The sequence below is a fragment of the Scomber scombrus genome, chromosome 15 (genome assembly GCF_963691925.1).
Source record: "Scomber scombrus chromosome 15, fScoSco1.1, whole genome shotgun sequence".
Taxonomy (NCBI): Eukaryota; Metazoa; Chordata; class Actinopteri; order Scombriformes; family Scombridae; genus Scomber; species Scomber scombrus.
Genome location: NC_084984.1, coordinates 27,320,687 through 27,346,626, shown reverse-complemented (window position 1 = coordinate 27,346,626; position 25,940 = coordinate 27,320,687). Strand labels below are relative to the sequence as shown.

The window sequence follows — 25,940 nt, the reverse complement described above, 5'->3', positions numbered from 1 at the left end:
TTAACTAACAAAAATAAAAAGTTTTACAATAATACAAATATTTATATTTTGATACACAAAAAACGAATTAGTGTTTTATTTTGTTCCTTCTTTATATTTTAATTTTTTAATGTTTTGACGTGGCTCTGCTTCACTTTCTACGCACACGCATGTGCTCGGAGTTTGTGGACGGCCCCTAACCGGCCCCGTGAGTTTTGAGACGTTCACGGAGCCTCTCCTCTATGGATTGACTCTTGTTGAATCCTCTCTCTCTTAGAGTGGGGAACAGTTGCTGAAGATGCATTGAAGCTGAGAAAAGTGCCCAGGTATCCAGACTCCGGTTCTCACAGCTGTACTGTTGAACAATATGAGGAGCAGCAGACCGACAGAACGGTAAGAATCAGTCAAAACAAATTTACAGCGATCCGCCGAGTGCTGTTTGGTGTTTGCGTGGCAGCTGTGTGCACTGGGAGAGTCTGATCATGTTGGAGAAAAGACGAACAAACGTACGCATTTTTTTTACGCAATTGCGTCTAAAACCTTCATTTGAAAACATTTAATTCGTTACCCACCTCTAGTGTTCTAACCAATAAGAAGGAGGTGTTGTCACATATATTCAATGTGAAGAAAATGACCGCATGATTTCCACAGCTGTCATTGCACCTTAACATGCAGTTGCAAATGAAACCTACTTTATAGTGTTTTAACAGTCTTTTATTATTTTTTTTAAATTCCAGGTCTAAACCACACTACAGAAATGATTAACCCAGAGGCAAAGAAGGATTTTCAACCTCCACTTTGAAGCCAAATACACTATATCTTTCTCTCTCTCTTTCTTTGGGTTTTTTTTTTTTTTTTTCATTCATTTGGTTGTTCATCATACCATCAGCACACTCCAGCAGCTGGGAACAATGTCTTTTTTGATGAAAAAGAAGAAGTTCAAGTTTCAAGTGTATTTCACATTGGAGGAGCTTACAGCAGTGCCTTTTGTCAACGGGATGCTTTTCTGCAAGATCCGGCTGACTGATGGTGGGGACTTTGCCATCTTGTCATCCAGGTATTTAGAGCAGCTCTTCACTTCCTTGTTGTAACACATGAAAACCTTCCACTGCATGCAAGAGGACTGACACAGTCTAACACTAACTGACTCCACAGATGTTAAGTTCAATAGTTTGAATAGTTGATACTTTGCTGTTTTTCTACAAATAGAGCCGGAGTGGATTATGTGGACCCACTCTGATACAAAGGGATTGACTTTGTGTTTGTTGATGGTTTTCCATCTTAGATAAGGAATGCATTGTGACAGCTGTTAAACTGGTATGAAGCTGAGTGTCTTGCAGTTCAACCTTTAGTGCACTTTGGTGTGTTATTCCTGGGAAAGTTGTCTTTTGTTCTGTTTCTCAACTCCACCCTTGTCGCACATTCACAGTGGGAAGCTGCCCAGTATCGTCTTTGAGACGCTCCGTTGGAGAATGCAGAGATTAAACGCTTTGCTCAAGGGCCCCTGGGCAAAGTTGTTGACGTCTAGATGATGCATTCACTAAAGCTGCACAAACATTAGGGACTATTTCTTTGTTAAAAAAAATGAGTTCTGTGGATTACTTAAAGTTTCTTGAATATTTTTGTTATTTTGTATAGATATATTTTTGGGGGTGCATTTTTGCCTTTATTATGAGACAGTTGCTTAATTTTAATTCTCTGATCACCTCCACTCAGTCGGGCTGAAGGCAGAAATCTAACAGACTTTTTACAACTTTGGCAAATAAAACCATTAACTGTAAGTTTATTTTTTTGTAGTTTGAGTGAACTGGCCCTTAAATTATTAGCAATTAGTGGTTTCATACCAGCTCAAAAGGCCCCCTTAAATCACCCCCCCCCCCCCCCCTTCTTCTAGTGACCGCTTTGGTATGACCTCAGTGAGACTCACTGTAATTACATTTGAGGTTAATGTGAGTAAGCTTTTGGGGGAATGTCATGACAGGTTTACAGGTTCAACAGATAAACCTTCAAGGCCCCCCCCCCCCCCCCCCCACAAAACTAAAAAGACTGCCATTGTGTTTCCTCTCTTTTCTGTACTATTAGGACCCCAGCTTGTTCAGACTATGAAGTTTCTTACATGATCGTGACAGTAAAATAGTTAGAAGTCAACATTTTGGCAAATACGCTTATTTGCTTTCTTTCCAAGAGTGACATGAGAGGGTTGATATCACATGTCAGGAAGTGGTAAGGCTAGCTTAGGTAACAGAAACTAATAGTCCAGCACATAACTCCTCCTGCATGTTAATTGTTAAATTTTTTCCCCATTTTGGTCGGAGAATCTACTTCTAGTCTTTATGCTAAGCTATAGGCTAATTGGCTCTCAGCTCCAACGCTGTACCTAATCCACAGATTATTGATCCAACTGCTGAAAAGAAGGTGTTGAACTATTCCTTTTAAGGCAGATTTAATGTTCACTGCGATTAATTATCTTAACAAGTCAGGTTTCAAGTCAGCGCACGTTGATTTTCGTGCTGTGGTGAAACGAATAGAAACTAGTGGTTGCCTGGGAAAATGTGGTTAGCAGTTTATAACAGAACAGAACCTGCTGAAAGACAAAGGTTTGAAAAGTGATGGTAAAAAGCTGAGAACAAGACAAGCAGGATAAATAAGAGATGAGTCAACATAGATTCAATGAATAAATGTTTATAGAAAGTATGAAAGGCTCCTCAGGCAAGCTGCAGAGAGGAAGCATTGTCACCTTTGGACGGCGGAGCAGTCGGGAGCTTCCTGCATTAGGGTCAACAGTTCAGACAGATAACTGGGCCGAGTGGTTCAAAGCTTTGTAAAGTAATCTCTATAAGATCTCTTGGTCGGTGCTGTGATGGACAGGAAAGTAGAAGAAACAGGTCTGCGTCAGCACATTTACCTGCATGCAAATAAGTCAGTTACTGCGTGAATACCACGTTTTTATGACTGACTGCTACCTCACTTCCCTAGTAACCAAAGTTTATATGACTGAGCGGTGAGTCGTGGGAGCTTTAAGTTGATAAGAACTGATTAGTTAGAAATGAGGAGAGGAGTCTTCTGGGTGAGGCTGCAACTTAGAAGTAGTTTTATTATTGATTATTAATCTGTCAGCTATTTGGTCCATAAAATGTCAGAAAATGGTAATAACCACGTCCATGTGGGCCACATAAGGGTTCAATTCGGGCTGCACATATACTGTAGGTCCCAATTGGGTTTGTCCGCAGTTTCCATGGTGGCCCCACCCGTGTTTGCACATGTGGGCTTCAAGTGGGTTCTGACTGGGTTTCAGGTAGAGCCCAACTGGGTGAGACCCATGTAGGCCCCATTTGTTTGTCCATATGGGGTCAAAGTGGGATCAAAATGGACCTCCAATGGGATCCATTTAGCCAGCTCACATGGGATCACATGTTCGGCCCATGTTACTGAAACGATACGGGGCCCACACAATTTGCCCTGTTTATGCCCATGCCTGCTTAGCCCACTTACATCCCATATGGGTCAGGGCTCATACAGTCAGCCCAAGTGGGCTTCACATGCGGAGCCCATGTTACGGAAACCATGTGGGACCAGCTAACTTTTCCCAGTTCAAGTCCATGCCCACTCAGTACCCACATTGCCCGCATTTAACCCATGTGGGGCCCACATGGACATGCTGACTGGGAATGTACTCTTTTTTTCCAATCAACAGTCCACCACCTAAAGATTTTCAAAAGAAACCAGAAAATGTTCATATTTACAAAGCTGGTAACTGAACATGTGCCGATTTTTCTTAAATAAATGACCCAAAATGATTATTTGATTATCAAAATGATCGGCGTGTAATTCAGTTATTGGCAGCCATCGACCAAACCTTGCAGCTCTGTTTCTGTGTACAGTTGCTATAGCGCCAGTATATCCAACTAAAGAACAATGAGGATGTCAGTTAATTATTAAACACTAAAACCAAGCACATAATCTATTATTCCTGATCTATTTTTCTGTACATCTGTACATCTTGGGGGTCTTGTTTGTATTTCTACATTATTTAAAGATCATTGCTCACTCCCTAAAATGAGGAATCTATAATCTATGCAGTATTACTTTACTGAAGACCTTCAAGCATACAAGCATCATCATTTTTACATACAAATGTGCAGCTGTTGGTGGTGTGCCAACCCAAAAATATGAGGAAATAATATGAATGCAAGATCATTTTACACACAGAAGAGCCCATTACTCTTTCTTTAATGCTGCTTGAATCCTTGAAACCAAAATGTAATGTAGCTGTACTGAGGCCGGTGCCTTTAAGATCATGATACTGTCTATCTGCTGCCAACATCAAAGTCAGAGATGCTTGAGAAAAAATTCCACTCCTTGACTAAATTCAATAGAACACAGGCGTTGCCCGCGACATCAGGCACTGTTGCGCAATGGACCAATATCAGCAGAGAGAGATTCAATAAAGACCTTTCACTCCTCAGCTCAACACAAGAGGCTGATTTCATCAACACGGTCCTTCACAGTGTCAGTAGGTCTTTGTATGTAGCCTACAATGTTCTGACTGAGCATTTTTATATAGTCAGACTTTTAAAAGTATGCAAAGTCTTAAAAGAAACAATGCACCTTGAGCCTAAACACTTACAGGTACCTGATTAGACCAACAGTTAGTAGTGTTTACTGTGCTGGTATGAAGGAGACTTGGTCTTCTTTATCTTATGTTTGCCTGCTGATTAATATCATGACTGCATATTTTCCTCTGTACACTACAAAGGCCAGACTCAGCAGATGCAGACTGATAGACTGAGTTAATATTAGGTACCTGGAAAAGATAGCTACTTTGAAAAAATGCCTTTGGCTCAGTACCCGCAACTTAATGAAAGCCTTCAGCTTCATTAAAGGAATAGTTTGGCATTTTTTGGAAGTATGCTTATTTGCATTCTTGTTGAGTTAGATAGGATGTGCACTAACTATGAAAGTAGAGGCAGCTGGAAAACAGCTGGCTTTGTTGCTTGTTGCCTCTGACCCAAATCTTGCTTTTATCAATTCATTCTTGGGAGTCCGTTTGATTGCATCTTAATTAAGTTTCATTTGTTATTTTAATGCTCTCACTCGCTGTTTAGCTGGTGCCACAGTCTCCATCGTTCTGGATCTCCATCACAAAAACCGTGCCACACGTAGGGACGAATGACATTTCCCACAGGGCGTCCGAGCACACCGAAAACCATTTTAATTTCCTTCTTAACATTTTAAAGAACGCTTGAAAGTCTGCTTTTGTCCGTGGCCTGCTTGGGTTTGTAAATACACATAACTAGGCGCACAAGAAAATAGGCAGTGCGTCTTTCTTTAGTTACGCTTCAAAATGAAGGAATAAACTACCTATAGCTATAAGAGATGTGGGCTCTGTGAACATTTTTAAACGACAGCTGAAAATGTATTTATTTAATCTGGCTTTTAATTAGTGTCATTTTAACTTATTTTTTACTTTCAACACAAATTGTCTAATTATACTTTTTATTTTTTTGTTTTTTATTGTATTGTATTTTTTTCCCTGTAGAGCATTTTGAGCTAGATCCCTTGTATTAAAAAGGTGCTCTATAAATAAAGTTTATTATTATTATTATACATCTCTTAGGCTAATGAAGTAGGAGATACTGTTGGTTGTTGGTTTCCACTACCAGTTTACCTCTGAATATTTACTATTAGCATGTTAGCTCTAGATGTTGAAATGTTAGCCAGTTGATCAGTCCATTGTTCGGTCCAACTAAAATATCTAAACAGCTACTGGATGAACTGCCATGAAAGTTTGTACTTTCATGGTTCCCATGGGATGAATGGTCATAAGTGTAAAATTCTAATAATACCACTACCACTACATATAGTCCTTACTAGGGTTGGTCCGATGGTCCCCCCCCCCCCCACCGATGCCATCGGCCATCACGATGTTTTGCTTTGAACATCGTCGATCGTCCAAATCCTGGACATCGCCCAACCCTAGTCCTTACTGATAGTTTACATTTGTCCCTCAGCTCAGCTCATTGATTGGGTTGAAGACTCGTTGACTTCTCTCTTAAAGTTGTAACATATGCATGTCTTGTAGCTTGACCTTTGTCGCTGAATCATATCTTTATAATTCAGTGTCTTGTTTGTACGGATGGTTGAAACAGGAGAGTCAAGCCTTACCAAACGTCTGTGCAACAAATGAGTACAACCGGCAGAAGTAACCCAAACTGTTTTGCTCCGATTTCAGCCAAGCGTTAAAGTATACGGCTGTCGGTTTTCAATATTTTTCTTATCGTGTGCCGAGCCAAACCGACAATGAAGCGTTCCTGCTTGTTCCTCTGTCTGTGAGCTACACAACGGTGTACCGGGTGACATGTTCCTTCACCGTGAAGATTACAGTCACAGAAGTTAGTTTAGAAACGGCTCCAAAGAGTAATGACGGCCATCGTGTTTTTCGGTCTCTGGAGAAACAGATCCATGTAAGGCAGATTCTATTGTTCATCGGTGTAGTTGCCCTCAGAAACGTGGGGCAATATCCAGTTTTTCACATTGTTTGATATCTTTTTGCATTGGGCTGCTTTGCACAGTGGATGAGGCTCATGGCTGGATTTTTGAATTGAGGAGAACTCAACGTTTCTGGTTGCAGTAGTAGCTCTAGAAAAGGGAAGTGTAACCAGTCTGATCTGATAGACACTAACCGGTGATTCTGCTCAGTCTCCTGTCTGCTGTGACTGGAAATGACTTCTCTGCTTTCACTATTAAGTGTCAGGTGGAAATATCCTACAAAGATATAATATACATTTGCAATTAGAAAATGTTATATTAAGCTTAAATATAGAAATATAACCCTAGGTATAGTCTCAAAAATGAACTACTTTCATAGGCATGAGGAAAAGGGAACCTACACAGTGAACTCAACATAATTTTATCAAATGCTTACTAAAGTCTTGATTGTTGCTCGTAGATGTTCTAAATCAAATGTGCTGGAAAACAAGTGATCATCATCATCATCATCATCATCATCAACCTTTTTTATTTTCTCTGGGATACATTGAGGGGGTGACGCTCGTTTTCTCGTTTTCAATGATGCTGAGATTTACTTATAAACAAATCGAACAGCAGAAATACAGAAATCAATTAAATTACATTAAAAAAGGGTATTTTATTAAGTGTCCCGATGTTATTAGGGAATCAATATTTAAAGTGCTTTGGAATGTTGTTCCATGAGTCTCAAGTACAAAATCTAAAAGTAGTTTTTCCAAGATCTGACTTGACCCCGGTGGAACATGTAGTGTGATCCGGTCCTGAGAGCAGGTTTGATAAATACATAATCGATGTCTATTAGTGACTTGAGGTAAGTTGGTACTTCATTTAAGAGTCCTTTGTAAATGAATATACACCAGAATATGTACTAGTAATGAATTGGTCTTGAGAGGAAATAAAGGATATGAGTCATAAACGTTATCTTTGATCTCTTTTCCTCTTCCTCTTTCTGTTTTAAGAGCTGGAAATCTGTAAAAAGATGCTTTAAAAAAAAACCTCATGAGTTATCATGAGCTTGAGCAAATTGGGTTGTGTCAACTTTGCCATCATGTATAACCTGTGAAAGTAACACTTCACCCACAGTGTGTCAGGTACTGTAGGCCTGTATGGTGACTTTAAAATATTGGTATGTTGCTGTGCTGGGCAGCAGCTGTAGTCAGCATGAATTGACAGCAGTTACAGTGGATTTCAGCTCACTGTAAGAAAAAGTCTAGATATATATGTCTTCACTGTCACTCTATCTGTTCATTACGTCCACTTTGACTCAAAGGGTGACCAGATTAGAATTTGGCGGTCAAAGGTCAAAGGTCACCATGACATCAACTAAACACGCTTTTGACCATATCTCAAAAAATGCATACACCGACTATGACAAAGCTTCACACAAATGTCTAATGGGATAAAATGATGACATTTTATATCCAACAGGTCAAAGGTCAGCTTCACTGTAACATCATAATGTTCTGCAGAAAGACTTGTCTGGCCATTATTCAACACCATACTTTAGGAACAGAAAGGGAGATTGTGACCATATTTCACATTAGGTTGTATACTGAATTGATGACACTAATCTTGGATGTCCACCTTGAAACTGTGGCGATTGATTCGATCTTCTCTGCTGCTGGGTTGAAGATGTAGAATTTGTAGTTTTGCTTTTCCAAGGTACTTAGTAAAGTCTTCTTCTTGGATGACAACCTGGACAGGGGGCCTCCTGTTCCTCTGGTAGTCCACCACAAGCTGATTGGTCTTGCTGATATTGAGCTTCAGATGATTATCATTGCACCATGTGACAAAGCTCTCTATGAGTCCTCTGTATTCCTCTGTAAAAATAGTCTGTAAGTGAATACAACGTGTTTATCACAATGCCTTCACTGCAAATATTAAATGAGTTTGGTCAGACGTGGATGTAAACTGCAACTTGACTGATCGGTGGAGGCATATGGCAGTATTTCTAGTTTATATGCTGCCAAATATTGCTAGCACATGATTTACTCATTCATCGACTATCACCTTTGGATCAGTAAAACAACCACATGGTTGATAACCTTTGAGATGTCAAATTATTGTTTTCATTGTTATGCTGAGGGAAAATGTCCTTATCAGCACAATTTGGTTGTGTCACATTCGAATGTTTTTCGAAAAACATGTTACATCTACGAAATGCCACACTGGTCACTGTCAGTAGTTCAGCTCTTTATTAAAGGATAGCTTTGTCAGCTGATCATATGAACATTAGACAGGTTTCGGTTGCTGTTATCATTTCTCCTCATCATACTGGCCATTAAAAGATCCCTCTCTAATGCATTTCCAATGTAAGTGATGTGGGACAAAATCCACAGTTCCCCCTTTTGTGAGAAATCCTAAGTTATTATCTCTGAATCAGACAAATCAAGTGAGTAAAGCTCCTTTTCAGTCTACTCGGTACAGAATTCACTCTTTTTGTTGAGCTCGACTTGAGCCGCGCTAACCTTTCGTGGGTGTGGTTGATCGCTGTTGACCGCTGCTTGAACTGAAAGATGGACAAAATAACAAGAAGAATACTGCTTGTGTTTCTGAATTTGCAGACCTGTACAATAACAAATCGGTCTCATATTCAGACCAGACACATCATATGTGATGGTGAAATATCAGCATATATATGCAGCCAGCTACCATGTTTTAGTCTAAAATGTAGAGATCCACTGCTAGAACAGCAGATTTTGTCCCACACAAGGTGTCTATTATATCTCAGCTTACTTAAGGATGCTTTTTGTGATTTTCTGTAATTTATATACTTTTATGATGTTACATATCTATGCTAAACATGGTCAAAGTTCCAAAACTTGAGGTGTATGTATGTAGAAATTCTCCCTGCAAGTCAAAGGACTCTTTTTTCTACCTTGTCAGCTTTCTGCACATGCTCCTAAACTACTTTGGTTGCTAAGGTTGTTGCTAAGGTTTTTCCAAGTATTGGATAAATAAGGAATTTTTTGAGCTGTGTGTCAGGCAAATATATTCCAGCAGAGCCCGATATTAAAAACATAAATTTGGAAATGTTCAGACTTTGTCCCCATTAATGTTGAGTAAGAATCCAGGGACCGCTCATCTCAGTTTCAAACCCACATTTAACCTTTAAGCTGACTCCACCTTTAGCATACATCTGTTAAAGCACCTATACATCATACTGTACCAGTTATCAGTTATTATGTAATAACAAAAACACACCCAGACACACAGATGTAGCAATCAGCAGACACACACTCATTACATGTCCATTTCAAATTATTAAAAAAAAAGTTATGGCTCGGTTATGAGATGTGACTGTGTGTGTGTGTCTGCATGTGTCTGCTTGTGTGGGTGTTTATGTTATAGGCTCATTTTGAACTGTGTCTCATTCCTCCACCTTAAAAAAAGACAGAGACTAACCCATGAGAAGACAGAGTTAATAAAGTTAACGTTTTTAACCTAAATACATTTGTAGCAGCTCATGTAAGTGTTCATGGAAAATATTCATAACCACTCCACATAAGTGAGCATTTCCTCCTGCATGTAAGCAAACAAGCACGGATCCTGTTTGGTCCCAAGGTGGTATGAGAGGGAAGATATCATGGCTTTGGCCTTAAAATACATCATTAAAAAATATGCTCATGGACACATTCCATTCAGCCTGACATGACGATGCCATGATGATTGATGAAAAGTGTTGATTTCAGAATTGATCCTTATTTTTTTTAAAGGTGCCCTGTGGACTTTTGTTGTAAACAAACAGAAGATATGTAAACATGTATTTTCTTCTCACCAAAATGCATTGTGTGTATCCTTGAGGACTGACGTGTAGCATTTCCTTCATTAGCCTTTAAAACATTAGCAAAGCTGATTTTTAATATACTGTAAATCATTCATTGTTTACGTCTATGTTTGCTAGCTAGCAGTTTTCTTCTTCACTGCCTGTGGTGGTTCACTGGCACACTTGTGAACACATAGCTACATGCTACGTTTGTTATTACATAGCTATGTTTGTTATTACATAGCTATGGTTGTTATCACATAGCTACGTGCTATGTTTGTTATTACATAGCTACGTGCTATGTTTGTTATTACATAGCTACGTGCTATGGTTGTTATCACATAGCTACATGCTACGTTTGTTATTACATAGCTACGTGCTATGGTTGTTATCACATAGCTACGTGCTACGTTTGTTATTACATAGCTATGTGCTATGGTTGTTATCACATAGCTACGTGCTACGTTTGTTATCACATAGCTACGTGCTATGGTTGTTATTACATAGCTACGTGCTACGTTTGTTATCACATAGCTACGTGCTATGGTTGTTATTACATAGCTACGTGCTACGTTTGTTATCACATAGCCACGTGCTATGGTTGTTATTACATAGCTACGTGCTACATTTGTTATTACATAGCTATGTGCTATGGTTGTTATTACATAGCTACGTGCTACGTTTGTTATCACATAGCTACGTGCTACTACGTGCTACGTTTGTTAGCAGCTTGTATTAGCAGAAAAACACGGAACAAACTCTTGAGTGTGTTTATGACCCACATATAAGGACATTGTTCCATAGTTCTGTGTCATAACCATTATTTCACCATTCCCAAACCATAATCACCCAACAATATCTACTAGAATTAAAAAAATTGTATTGGTTTGTAAGGGTCACCAAGACTGACTGTGACCCTTAAAAGCAGCCATGGTGGTTGAAACCAAGCAGCCATGTAAAGCATAGCCTCACAGTGAGAGAAAGTGTTACTTGTATCTACCTGCCACACAATGGTGTGTTTGTGAAGGCAGGTTGGGCCGTAAGCAAAGAAGTGGCAGAACCTGTTTGGTCATTTTTCTGCCTCTCTCTCTCTCTCTCTCTCCCTCCGGGCTTGTTGTTTTAAGAGCTGTAGACTTCAGGTCACCTTTTAGATAAGTGCAGTAGGGAAAAGTCCCTCTGATAAAAGTTAATGTAGGAAAAAGAGCGCCTTGAAGATACTGAATTCAAGCTCTTATCGTGGTATGTGTGAAAACAAATACGGGTATGAAAAAGATGAAGTTATGGTACGCGTCATGATTGCGTCTTTCACTCTATCTACAACGACGATAAATGCCACTTATGAAGACTGGGAAAACAGGAAGAGCGTACAAGGCTTAAAGACCATGATCCAACATGTAGCAAATCTAAATTTAAATATGAGCAGACTTTAATTTTAGTGTATCCAGCAATTTGTTAATTTCCATTTCCTCTTTGGTATTTCAAATCAAAGATTGAGCGGTGAAGATCATTTTATTTTGAACCTGTACTAACCCCTATTTTTTCCATTAGCAGGAAAGTGTTGCTCTTATTAACAAAGTAGTTCACCAGTATAAAAATAGGAGTAGTATAGCTGCATTTAATATTCTTGTGCCCTATTATTATTCTGAGGTTTTTTTTTTTTTTTAGAGAGGGTTGATGTATCTGGGATTCTGGGGATTAGTTTTGTCTTTTTCCTTTTTTTTCCCCAGCCAGTCCATCTAAATAAATATGTGTATCATATATGTGTGTTCAGATTTGTTTGATTTGAGTTATGACTCAGTTATTAGTCAGAGTCATGTAATAAATCCCAGTGCAGACTTAGCCTACATTTGTAGAAAGTTTGTATTTTTCCTATTAGCACTCAACAGTTAATGTTCTTTTATACCTTAAATGAAAACTATAATTTATGATATCTTTGGTTTTATTTTTGCAACTCTGCAATATTCAATATTTCGTGATGTACTCCTAAACTGGACAAACTGATGCATGTAGTAGTGATAGTGTCATAGCTATCATAATAAAATGTGTTAGTGAGGGTGTACCATACTGGTGGGCAGATTTTCATGTGGTTTGCAATGCACTTCCTACATTTTGACATCACATTCCAAAAAAAAACAAGCACATGGAACTATCTGCTATCAGCAAAGTGCCAGGCTGAGTCTGCACTTCTGCGTTGTGCAACTGAAGTGCTGATTGTGTAGAGAGCTGGATGATTCTCATGTAATGTTTCCTCTGCCGTGAGCTGCGCGGGGGACAGATAACATCAGAGTTCACCATCCAAGTCGAGACAAGCCCTGCACGCTTATGTCCTTTTGTGCATGTGTGTGCCGCTGTGAGAATCAAGTGCAGTTGTGTAGTGAAGTCCGTAAACCCCCTATTGATCTTTTAAGCGTTCATTTCCTGATAACGCTGGGAGGTACCACACTCATGGGACATAATCCCGTGAGGCCTTATTGCACTCCGTGGCCTCCTCGAATTCCTCAAATGAAGAGATGAAGAGCACACGCTCATTTGTGGCCCTCGTTTTTCCAGCGAAAGTAGTCAAAGCTCCGGGCGGTTTCCTGACTCCACCCTGTTTGAAATTGAGTGCCTTCCACAAGGAACTCTCAGAAGTCGTTGATGAAGGAAAGAATGGTACTCGTCACTTTCTCTGAGCCACCGGCACCTCCACACCTTTATATTATACTAGATATAAGACACTAGAGGTGTGAAGTTACTTATAACATTAGCCAGCACTGGCATAACACACACCAAATCCTCGACCTAATGCCACGTCCATGCATTGTCAGATGGATGAGAAGGATCTGAAAGACTTGCGAGAATTCACCCCATCTGACAACTCAGGAAGGTTGTATGATAACTGAGTTGGTTGTATGAGGGTTTAAAACACTGTGCATTGTCAAAATGAGGTAATATCTATTAAATTTGGGTTTGCCAAGTCAGATATATCAGAGCTCTTAGAAAAATAGGAGTGCAAGACTTAGTTGGTAATCTTAACCTCTTCTACTCCCCCTCCCCTCACATAGTCCCACTTTTGTCTTTTTTAAGGGGGTCAGGGGTAGCGATGCATCTCAGCACTGTAGGTCAAGATTGTTTGTCATAAATCTGTAATGAGCTATTCAAATTTTTTAACATTTAGAATGTATAAGGGCTTAGATCATTCTGATGGAAGTATATTATGGCTATATATAAGCCATATAAGTATATATATATAAGTTTCAGAAATTCTTGTGTCGATACCATTTGTTACACAGATTCGGTGTATAATTGAACCATTCACCTAATTGAGAATTGATTAAAAAAAATGGTCAAAAATCCCTCAAAAATACCACATAAAGACATTAAGACCTTGAAGAACAAGATGCATGCTGGGATTTGGTATCAAAAAGCATGAAAGAAAGTCTGCACACTGCAGCTCCCAATGCAGCTAGATTTAATAGGATACCACATGTGACATTTCAAGCTCAATGCTCTTCTTCAGACTTCAGACTAGAAGAGTATTGAGTATTGAGATCCTATTAAATGTACCTGCATTGGGAGATTTAGAGACACATTTAATATTTGGAGATTTCTGTGAGAATAGCATGTTTTGTCCATTAGATGGTGAGTACTTCTGTTCTGGAAATTGCTCAGAAACCCTCTTACTGTCAGTACACAGTATGATATCCATACATCCTCTGAATACTAGAGGTCTCTAGTTAATGGTTGTAAAGTTTCATGAGGCTGTGATTATTGTAGAGGTCACTATAGGTCTCGCTACAATAAAAATGTCTACGGTTAGGACTGACATCATCACCCATGAACACAGTTGGGCTCAGTCAATACACAAGAGTCTCAGCTTTCCATTCATACCAAATTATGCAATTTGATATGAATGGATGCAACAGACGAAAATAACACATTTATACTGCATGTAAAAAAAAACTGCATGGTTTTTACTCCAAACTGCATGGAATAAAATGGGGATGTCTGTAAAGGGGACACTAGTGGGTACCCATAGAACCCATTTTCATTCAGATCTCTTGAGGTGAGAGGCCAAGAGACCTTTTAAAATGGCCATGCCAGTTTTTCCCTCGCCAAAATTTAGCCTTAATGTGGAGTGCAATTTAGCCTCATGTACCACCATGTGACCATTACATGGTTGGTACTAATGGATGATATAGATTTCCTCATTTGATATGGTACAGCCAGTGAAATACAGCCTCTGAAAGACAGTAAAATCAGCTGAGTATGCTGGGGAGTTTAAGAGGTTAAATGGGAACTCCATATCAAAGCGCCTTGCACATAATCGCATCAATTCTTGTTAGAATACTGTTAATAATATTCCATCAATACACATATTGTGTGCCGGTTTGCATCTTCTTGGAGCTGAAAGGTCACTCTCACACACATTCTGCAGCCGTTCCATAACTATGACTAAATATCCAGCTAAATGCTTTACATACATTGTGTGAATGTTGCTGTTGTTCTGGATAAAATAGGCAACGAAACATACAAGCTTTTTTTGTTAGAGCTGTTATGTGAACGTGATTTAAATCAGAGTGACAAACAGCCATCGTTTCTACAAACAGATGAAGTCAGCAGTGTTATGTGTTCCATGTGTGAAACACTGAAAGATATCTCTATAAATGCTTTTCATCAGCAGTTCTTAGTTTATTTGTTACATATGTTTTCTTGTTGTTTGTTTGTTTTTGTTTTGTGAAAAATCTCATTAACATATAAAGAAATTGGATGTAAAGAAAAAAGGCCACGGTCCAAAGAACACGATGTAGAGAGAGAGAGCGAGAAATGTCCCGAACTAAATTACATGCAGATAAACACCGAATCTGTTTTCAATCTGTGGAAAAGTGGAAAACCCCCTCAACACACTTCTCAGTATGACATGTGACAGCCCGGGATGAGATCATCTGGACCATCCACTGCACAGCCTTTGTGGATTTTAGTTTTTTCATAGAAAATGAGTCAATGCTTTACAGTTGATCCGGGGCTCATATACTCATAATATCATCTTCTAATACATTTCATCTTTCACATGTGCGGTCTGCAACATATTTTCATCCATCTCTTTGGTAACAGTTGTTCACCAGGTGTTGACAATACTTCTAATGTCTTTTTAGTTTAGTCAGTGGTCTTCATGTCATTCTTGAAACTTCTTATTGAATGAATTGAATGCTTTGTTTAAAATGTGTCTTTCAATAGTCTAACCTGATCTGTGTGTGTGTGTGTATGTGTGTGTGTGTTGCAGGGAGGAGGTGCAGCAGAACTGTGTGCGATGGAGGAAGAAGTTCTCTTTCGTGTGTAAAATGAGTTCTAATGCAATCACTGGAGTGTTGGACCCTTGCATCTGTAGGGTCTCTGTACGCAAGGTAAACTACAACTCCCAGCAGCCATTTCTCTTTGATTCTCTTGGGTTATGACCTGCCCCCATTATTAGTAATGTAATAACGGTTCCTCACTGTTTCGCTCTTCATGTTTACAGGAACTCAAAGGAGGAAAAGCGTTTTCCAAGGTAAGTTAATTTCGTGATCGTATGATTAGAAGCTAAGATCCGTACAGTAGTTAAACTCCAGAAATCCAGCTTCAGCATGACTCTGCTAACCTGTCTGACCTTTGAACCGTGGCTCAGAAAGTTAAGAGAGCCCTGCTTCCTTTTATAAAACACACTTTTGCAATGTCAGTGATGGTAAAAAGCCGTGTTAAACACCAACCACGTCAACATCAACATCTCAGGTCTTTTCTTACAGAGGCATGTGACAGGTCATAGTCAGAGGGTAATAACTGTGAGAAAGGGCATTATAACACACCACAGTGGGTGAATGTGTGTGTAGTAACAGCTGAACTTGTATCTGCCGTTGGAGCAACATACTGTAAAACTGCTCCAGCGATGACAAATACCTGGAATATAGTCAAGGCCCACCCTGATTACAGTTTAGTTTGACTCTTCCTGGTTAATGATCGGGGTCCCTGCATGCATGACTAATGTGTGAACAATGTGTTTGTCGTAGGAGTTCGGAACGGCTTCGCTGTCTTCTGACTGTACTGTATGTCTGAAGCCCCTACAGGCAGAAACGTAGCTAAAAGGATTATTTAAATGTTTTGTTAGGTGTGCTATAAAAAGAAACCATGGTCAAATCATCTTCAGATCTTTTTTACCTTGAACTTTGCTTCGCTCATATTTTACAACCAGGCTTTAATTGCTCCGATACACTTCAAGGTATTCAAGTTTTTCATTCAATCGTTCTGTTGGTTGTTGCCAAAAATCATAAATTCTTTCATTATGCGGTCGTGAAAATTAAAGATAAATGAGAACAGGAGGGCATCTGACTGAACAAAGGAATAACTTTGTGTATTTAGGAAATGCTGAATTCCAGGCAAGACGGCCTGATGAATATTTATTTGATGTTTTGACATCTGCTGGTAAAAAAAAAAAGCGTTGGTTACTTCCTCAAGCATCCACAATACACCAGTGGATTTTTATTCTTTGTCTTCAGAGAAATGTATTAAATTCTGCACCAGGTGGGTTAAATATGGAAAGCCCATACGGCCATTTATTATTTTGTTTTCTCTCCAGTCCTTCCCTGATATCATTTTACCTGTATACACAGTCAGAGAACCCTCACACCTTCTCTTTCTACCCTCACACACCTTTTTTCCCTACCACACACTGGGAATCTTCACACTCTCTACCTCCCCCACACACCAAGAGAGCCCTCACACTGTCTAAAAATCATACACTGAGAATCCTTACATCACATTTCTCTCATATAGACTCTTATGTACAAAATGACCTCTCAGACTCTATAGAGTTGTCATTTCGGTGTGTGACTGAGTGATGAAGTTACAAGAAAGCTGAGCTCAGTAGACAGGGTAAAGATGATGGTGGCAGGATAAGTTACAAGACAGGAGGCAGTCCAGTCTTGAAGTATTAGCTGTTTAAAGAGCTTTCAGCTACATCTCATGATCTTCACCAGTGGATTAATGTTTGTTCAGATGTTTACATCTCAGCAGCCGTCATACCCCACAATATGTACACTTAGATTATGGGATGACAGCTGAGTTATCTCCATGACAACTGAGAAAACTGATGAAGACCAACAGATGCAACTGAAAGCCTCAGGGAGAGCTAGTAAGCATACCTTGAGTTAGGCTGCGTTCAGACTGCAAGCCAAAATCCGATTTTTAGCCAATCTAGATTGGAACCAGATGGCTCTTAGTCTGAACAGTCATAAATCACATGAAATCCGATTTTTGCAAACCAGATGGAAACCACCTTTGGGAGGTAGTTTCAAATCTCATTTGGACAGATGTGTCTGAGTCTGAACAGCTCCAAACACTCACATCGGATTTGACTGTCCGTGACGTCTCTCTACGTCTCTACGCTACGTCACTCTATGCGACACCAGACCCGCGCTTATTCCAGTTTTTGTTGCTAGCTGATATCAATGGAGGCAATGGAGGACGTCGAACATCAGTCCCTGGACAGAGGACCAAACCAAATTCTTAATTAATCTTTGGGGAGATGGCTCCGTTCAAGCGAAGCTCGAGGGTTTGTTGTTGCTGTCGCTGTAGCAATTATATGACATCACACAATACACGCTAGATGACGCCTCTGCTCCGACGACGTTGCCACAGCAACCTGTCAGATTGGTCATTAATGTGGCCCAGTCTAAACAGAGCCAAATCCCATTTGGACAGTCAGGCCTCCTTCTCGGATTTGAGAAGGAATCAGATTTGATTCAGATTTGCATGCAGTCTGAACCCAGCCTTAGAGATTTAGTTGAACTGGACACAACTACAAGACATGATGCAACTGGTGATGAATTGAAGTCAACATTGCTGGTTTTAAGGGACCATGTGGTCATTCAATTAAAAGGGGTTAACACATTTCTTGGCAATCTGATGATTTTTCATATTAGTTGGCAGCTTGTATATGATATTCATATGTTGCAGAAGACTAAAGAATCATCCTCAGGGACCATGAATATCCACAGTCTAGTGCATATGTTATATAGGATATACCAACTGGACATTGAGCATCTTGTGGGTCAGGAACGATAAAGTAAAGAAATGACTAATGTCTAAGAGCAAAGAGTTTTAGGAAGCACACACAGGAGGAATTTGCACAAAGTATGCTAATAGCAACAACAAAGACAATGAAACACACAGTCACACACACACACACACACACACACACATACACACACAGACACTCCCCCGCCACAAGCTGTGGCCCCTCAAGTAGGAAAGCAATGCTGACAGGGCAGAAAATCATGAATGAGGAGGTTAAAGGAGTTTATTGACTTCTACATGAAGTCACTTTCTCCTGTTTCCCTTCAGTATGTGGACGGAGAAAAGGAGATCTTAACCAAAAAGGATGTTTAAAAAAAAAAAAATCTTATAAGGAAAAGAAGAAGAGGCATTCTTGCTGATTCAGAAGGAATCAAAAATACATCAAAATAAAAAGAAGTGAGCCAGACTTGACATTGAATTTACTCTACATCTGCATTTATCTGTCTTTTCATCTTAAATCCTTTCATTTTATATTGTTTTACCCTGTCTGTCTGTCTGTCTGTCTGTCTGTCTGTCTGTCTGTCTGTCTGTCTGTCTGACTCTAGCTAGGCTTTGCTGATCTTAATATAGCAGAGTTCGCTGGTTCTGGCTCCGCAGTTCGCTGCTGCATCCTGGAGGGTTATGACACCAAAAACACTCGGCAGGACAACTCTATACTCAAGGCAAGACAAACACACATACACACGCATACACACTCATACACATATACATGAGAAATAAGCACCCACACTTCGTAACACATCTGTATTTTTTTTTTTACAGGTAACGATTGGGATGACTCTTCTATCTGGGGATCCCTGCTTTAAAACGTGAGCTCCTCTTTGTTGTTTTTCGGACTTACCCACACATCTATAAACTCAGTGAACATGATTGTCAGTATATTTTATGCATGTGGTTTTCCCATCAGGCCTCCCAGCACGGCCAAATCTATCTCCATTGGTGACGAGGACCCTACCCTGCAGCTGGACTGTAAGGGGGAGAGCACCGATGACAAAGTGCAGCCACTAGGGAGCATCGTAGAGGGATCTCGCACCTTTAAACCCAGACAGTCGTCAACACGTAGCTCAGGTAACTACTCACTGTTGGAATTCAACAACTTTCTCTTATTTTTCTAGTTGGTCCGTCAGTTAGGATAAAACATTAAAACGGATAGAAGTAAAAGACCAAAACTAACAATGTGTTGGTTCATCTCTCAATATTTTATGAATTCACTGCCTGTGGCATTCTGCCCATAGCTCATTGGTTCCTACTGAAGATATTTAAAATACAGCTCACAAATAGGCTCAGAAATGTCATCAAACAGCTGGGCACTGTAGTTTATTCTAAATGTTGCTCAAACAGACAAGTTAGTACATTTGTTGGGGACTGTTTTTCAGCGGTGGATTAATACACATTTAGGGCCTGATTTACTAAGATCCCAAATAAAGGGTACTAAATGACATGCACGGTGCAATAGTGTAGTTTGCGTGCGTTTTGCGGGTGATGTACTAAGAATAACTGCGTAAATGAAAACAGGTGCAACAGGGTGGAGACAGCAGTATTTAAATGAGGGTTTTGTGTCTTTATGGAGAGTTTGGACGAGCAGAAAGCTGCAAGCGCAAAATGAAATGTGATCAGGTTCTAGTGGAAGAGGTTAACTAATATATTGAGTTATAACAACAACTAATATTACAAGAAAAACTGACATATGGGAGAGTATTAGTGACAAAGTCAATGCTGTTAGTAAAACCAAAAATATTCCACTCAAAAATTTTTAACACAGCTGGAAAAAATCTATCCTGATGTCAAGTTTACACACGTTTTTACACACACAAACCTCTAGTAAATCAGGCCCTTATTGTTCTAGAGTATTTCCAGGAGCAAGAGGGTGTGTGTTGGAAAATAAAGTACAGAGTGTGTCTTCATAGTAATGAAGGTCACCCAGTGCAACATTGTGTCTTATTGATGTGTTATCATTTTTGATTCAACAATCACACGAGGTAAAAATCACAATTTCCTTCAATTTGTGCATCAAAAAGAGTTGAACTGGAATAGTAATATGGTATGAGTGATGATGGGTGACTTAGTCATATGTTATCATTGGTTCACAAAAAGCACCACTAATATTGTAAAAAATAAATGTAAAGAAACATAAATGTGCATAAAATGTAGCAGAACTAGCAGAGAGGTGTATGGATAGATCTTCTGATGCTCAATGCAAGAATGAAACTCTTAATACTTATTAATAATAATTAATAGATAAATTCATTGTTGGGATTCGTTGACAAGACTTAAATTTAAAGATTGTCCATGTTGCAGTGGGCATAATCATGAAAAAGGCACATCCACGGCTTTACAAATGGATGATGATGAAAACACCACATTAAAGGAAATAATGAAAGGTGTTATGTTCTCTTACCTCTACTGGCATCTGCTTTGGTTTTTAGGTATCTGTTCCTTAGATTGGTGCTTCACCTCAGTTAGTTTGCATTCTCACAGCATAGTTTTTATTGGAACCACTTTGAGTGAACATGATGTGTTCTGTGGTTCTCTGCAGAAAATGCACCAATAAGAATATGAAGTCATTTATCAGACATTCTCTGGTTACGACGTCTTTTCTCCTTCCTCTCTTTATCTCTTTTTTTCTATCAATTGAAATGGAATATCTAAAATGTTTGGACTGTGGCTCAGACAAAACAAGCAGACATCACTTTGATGGTTACAAGTTTTTTTTTACATTTTATTGTGAAAAACTTTCTGGAAAGAAGTGTTTCGTAATGCATTTATTTAGAGCAAAATACAGACATTCTTGATGAATAAAAACATTGACCCAGAATCTGCATGAAATGACCATACAGTATATGCCACATACCTGTTTTTGGTGATATCTTGCTGTCAGGTATCAGTGTGTGTTGCTGTGTGTGTGTGTGTTTGTAGGACTACCTGAGGAGGGAGAGAGTGTGTCCAGCCCGGACGAGGTCTTCCACACCGGTCATATCCGCAGCGCCAGCCAACACAGCAAGATATCAGGTGAGAGGCTTTCCTCTCCTCCCTCATCCTCCCATCAGGGTCAGGAGCATGATGGTGTGCTCTGTTGACAACTCCACAGACAGGACAGAAATAATGTCATTTAGTTATTAACTTCTTGTTGTCACTTTTCCTTTTCTCTCCACTCTTTTCTTTTTTTCTCCTGTTTTCTCTTCTCCTCCCCCCATTATCCTCTCTTATCTTCTTTTCATGCTTTGATTTTTTTCTCTTTTTCATCTCTTTCTACTTCTCATGTTTCTCGTCCTCTTCCTCTCTTCTCCTCTGATTATGTTCCTTTCCTCCTCTCCTCTTCTCTCGTTATGTTACTCCTCTCCTCTCTTCTCCTCTCCTCTCGTCTTCTCTTCTCTTCTCTTCTCCTCTCCTCTCTTCCCTTCTCTTCTCTTCTTCTTTCCTCCCCTCTCCACTACTCCCCTCATCTCCTCTCATTATGTGCCTTTCCTCTCCTCTCCTCTCATCCCCTTTCCTCTCCTCTTCTCTCATCTCCTCTCCTCTCTTCTCTTCTCTTCTCTTCTCTTCTCTTCTCTTCTCTTCTCTTCTCTTCTCTTCTCTTCTCTTCTCTTCTCTTCTCTTCTCTTCTCTTCTCTTCTCTTCTCTTCTCTTCTCTTCTCTCCTCTTCTCTCCTCTCCTCCTCCCCTCCCCTCCCCTCCCCTCTCCCCTCTCCCCTCCTCCTCTCCTCTCCTCTCCTCTCTAGGCTACAGCACAGGTCACTCTCGCTCCTCCAGCCTGACAGACCTCAGTCACCATAGGAACCCCTCCTCCAGCAGCAGCGCCTCTTGTGGCTTGGCCCACCCAGGCCAGCCTCCTCCCTCCACCCCCACCGAGCTGCGCCGACAAGCAACTCCCACCAGACCAGAGAGACCTCCTCCCCCCTCTGCAGTAGCCCTCATGTCCAACAGATCCTCCAGGTAGATACACACACCTGTGCTTTTGATGAAAACACACTTTGCGCCTGCACGTTTCCCACAGTGCTATCTCATAGGATGTGACTGTGAGGCATGTCTGAACTCCATCACACTGATACGAGTCATGGGTTAGAATCCCAGGTATGTGTTAACGTACATGCCTGAAGTTTTCCAAGAATTCATTCCAGTCAGAGAGGAGGGGTGTGTATCTGTGTGTGTGTGTGTGTGTGTGTGTGTGTGTGTGTGTGTGTGTGTGTGTGTGTGTGTGTGTGTGTGTGCCTGTCTGTCTGTCTGTCTGTGTGTGTGTGTGTGTGTGTGTGTGTGTGTGTGTCTGTGTGTGTGTGTGTGTGTGTGTGTCTGTCTGTGTGTCTGTGTCTGTCTGTCTGTGTGTGTGTGTGTGTGTGTGTGTGTGTGTCTGTGTGTCTGTGTCTGTCTGTCTGTCTGTCTGTCTGTCTGTCTGTCTGTCTGTCTCTGTGTGTGTGTCTGTGTGTGTGTGTATCTGTGGGTGTGTGTCTGTGTGTCTATGTGTATGTGTGTGTTTGTGGGTGTGTGTGTGTGTGTGTGTGTGTGTGTGTGTGTGTGTGTGTGTGTGTGTGTGTGTGTGTGTGTGTGTGTGTGTGTGTGTGCGTGAGTGTGTCTGTGTCTGTGGGTGTCTTAGTCTGTGTGTGTGCATGTGTGTGTGTGTGTGTGTGTGCGTGTGCATTTGTGTGTGTGTGTGTGTGTGTCCGTTTCTGTGGGTGTCTATGTCTGTGTGTGTGCGTGTGTGTGTGTGCATTTGTGTGTGTGTGTGTGTGTTTGTGTGTGTTTATGTAGTCTGGTAGTCACATGCAGGGGCCTCAATCTGAACGTGAAGCAGTACAAAACCAGGAGTGAAGCAACTTCATACCTTGAATGTCATCTTCTGTTGTCAAGGAGACAAATACAGATACACTCACAGTATGTGATACAGTGTTTGTATTCATTCCTGTGTCAGTCAGTCAGTCAAAATAAAACTCACAGGTGTATTAGTCTTGTTGATTAGGCCTCTACTCAGCTTGAAGTTGGTTGACGTGATGAGGACATGTATGAACTAAACTAAAACATTACATCACCACAGACTATATTGAATCAGTAGCTTTTAGCTGTTGAGCTACTCACTAGTGACTGAGAGCTCAGCTATGGTATGCAGTTAATCACATCCTCATTCAAAACTGCAAAACCCACAAAAACAATCATGATGTCACATCTGTTAACACATTTCCACTGACATTGAAAACAGATGTTTGGGTTAATCACGGCCTGCAATCGTGAAAATAAATAAATACATATATAGAGTTTCATTTTTATATAAGGTTCAGTCATTTACTGAAGTGTTGGTCACTGTAGTTTTTTTTTAACAGACATTACTTAAACAGGAGGAAATTGTAAATTTGTTGGGGACTATTTTCAGCTGTGGATGAATCCACATTTGGTGCTCTGAGTATTTCTGACAGCAGAACAGTGTGTGTGGTACTGAGTCAAAATAAACTACAGTGTGTGTGTTCATGGTGATGAAGGAACATGTCACCCAGTTTCTGACAGACAGACACAGAAACATATCAGTGGTGCTGCTGCTGTGTTTTCACATGTTGAATCGTCTTTGTCTTGACCGACAACAGGAGGAAAAAGGACAACGTGGAGAGGCAGCCCAGCTGTGTGGACGACACCCGCATCGATGCCGATGACATCGTGGAGAAGATCGTTCAGAGCCAGAACTTTTCTGACAGCAGCAACAAAGAAGGTTTGACAGTTTTTTTAAGTTTATAGTATTAAAGATGAGCAGAAGTTCTGATTCTTGCTGCTGTAACTTCTCCTCTGCTTCCTTCTTCCCTTCAGACAGCAACTTGAGATTGTTTGTCAGCAAAGACGGGACCACGGCCCTCAGTGGGACACAGCTCGCCAACAGGTACGCTGCAGTCTTATTTTCCTGATCTTTTTCTAACTTTATTGATCAATCCAACGTCTCATCTACATTATCATGTGTTTTATGTGTCTTCCCAGGGTGACACCTGGTGTCTTTGAAGCAGTGGTCATTGAGACTCACTGAGACACGCACCGTTTCATCTCCAGCCTGGTCGACTGGTTTATGATTCTATGACATCTGATTGTCCATGAGCGTGTATGTGCATGTATGTGCATTCCTGTCTTCGGTGCACACTGCTTGATATAAGACTACTATGATATATTGAGCCTATATAGTATATTTAATCAGGTGGCGGGAGGTGTGTAACACATGATTACCGTATTTTCTCAAATAGTTGGCAGGACCTTTCTTTAACTTCTAAAGAGAGAGTCAGGTTTTTATTTGTGATCTGAATGGTACTTTTAAAAAAAATATTCTGATCTGCTCTTGTTTAAAATATTAATGATCAGTTGGATTATATTAACAGTAGCTGAACGTGGGCAATGTGCATTTTTTTTATACTCATGCACAGGTTAGTAAAGAATGCTCTAAAATGATACTGTATGTGCACTAATTATCAGTGTTTTCTCTCTTATTAATGTTAACTTATGCCATAAACAGCAGAAAGTCAAGGTAGTTGTCGCTATTATATTTTTAGTAACACTGTCCGGCTTTGGCAGCTATCAGTTTGGTGCAAAATGCAAAGCAAAAAAAAAAACACTACAAGTCGTCAGGAAGATTTAATCTAAATGAGCCGTTATGTTCCTTTAATGCATGTGCATATATTTTTAGTTTTAGAGCATTCATCACTAATTTGTGTGCACAAGGTCTCCTCCTTACTTAAGTTTTTAAATTTTTTCATGGGCTATGTGAGTGCCAGGTGCTATTTGAGAATTTACAGTAATCCAATAATCATTTTCTTTCCACTGGGTGTGTCTCAAACCGATCCTTCGTCGAGTATGTCGTCATTTCTACCGAGATCCTCTTAGAAAATTAGTAGAGCGATTTTTTCAAAAAGCAGCGAACGTGTTTGTTTGTTTGCTGTTCTCACTGATCGGATGTGACACACAAAAAACACACATTGTGACATGTGACAGCAGGGAAAGCAAAGGTGTAAATAATCAAATGAATAAAAGATGAACGTTACAGTCATGTACGTCATCATTTATTCCTTCACTTTTTTTCTATTGCACTTTTTTATTGATACTCAAATTTTTTACATCTTAGCCAAGACGGGGCCAGACTGATACTGGATTTTTAAAGCTGATGCTGATACAGATATTAGGGAGTAAAAAAATTCCGATATCGATATATTGGCCAATAATCTTATATATACAGAATATATATATCATACAAACATACAGGATCCCACTCTTTACATTTAAAATATATCGTAAGCATTGCTACAACTACAGGTACAGATAGTGTATGTCATAGATGTGACATCATTGTCCTGTGCTGCCATCATTGTCACAGTGTTTAACTCATCAGTGACTTCATCAGAAATCCACTTCACTACATACCGAACGAGGGACCGGTCTGAAACACACCCACTGAAACATCGACAAGTGCTGATTGCACAAATTACTTGAATGATACCATGAAAACCCACTGCATTGTGGGAATCGTAGTGCAACACTGAAATGACGACGCATTGGGGAAGTCCTCGTCATACTCGTATAACGGAACGTTTCTTAGTTTACCACCAGGAAGTGGTACCTGATCAGCT

The 25,940-nt window shown here is 40.0% G+C and overlaps 1 protein-coding gene across 1 annotated transcript; it reads left to right on the top strand.

Moving 5' to 3' along the window:
* Positions 1 to 235: 235 nt before the first annotated feature.
* eeig1b (estrogen-induced osteoclastogenesis regulator 1b) lies at positions 236 to 24,414 on the top strand. Its single transcript, XM_062435077.1, has 12 exons — positions 236 to 372; positions 717 to 1,036; positions 15,537 to 15,657; positions 15,771 to 15,800; positions 18,907 to 19,023; positions 19,124 to 19,170; positions 19,269 to 19,429; positions 21,278 to 21,370; positions 22,080 to 22,293; positions 23,928 to 24,049; positions 24,145 to 24,214; positions 24,310 to 24,414. Exons 2-12 carry the CDS (start codon positions 891 to 893, stop codon positions 24,353 to 24,355), a joined length of 1,167 nt encoding a protein of 388 aa, XP_062291061.1. The 5' UTR covers positions 236 to 372; positions 717 to 890; the 3' UTR covers positions 24,356 to 24,414.
* The last annotated feature ends 1,526 nt before the right edge of the window (positions 24,415 to 25,940 follow it).

Bases quoted from the DNA above. Each gene is read 5' to 3' on its own strand.
- eeig1b (XM_062435077.1), top strand. From the start codon at position 891: ATGTCTTTTTTGATGAAAAAGAAGAAGTTCAAGTTTCAAGTGTATTTC. The intron at 19,171-19,268 runs GTGAGCTCCTCT...TTTTCCCATCAG, and splicing joins GGGGATCCCTGCTTTAAAAC to GCCTCCCAGCACGGCCAAAT. The intron at 19,430-21,277 runs GTAACTACTCAC...GTGTGTTTGTAG, and splicing joins GTCGTCAACACGTAGCTCAG to GACTACCTGAGGAGGGAGAG.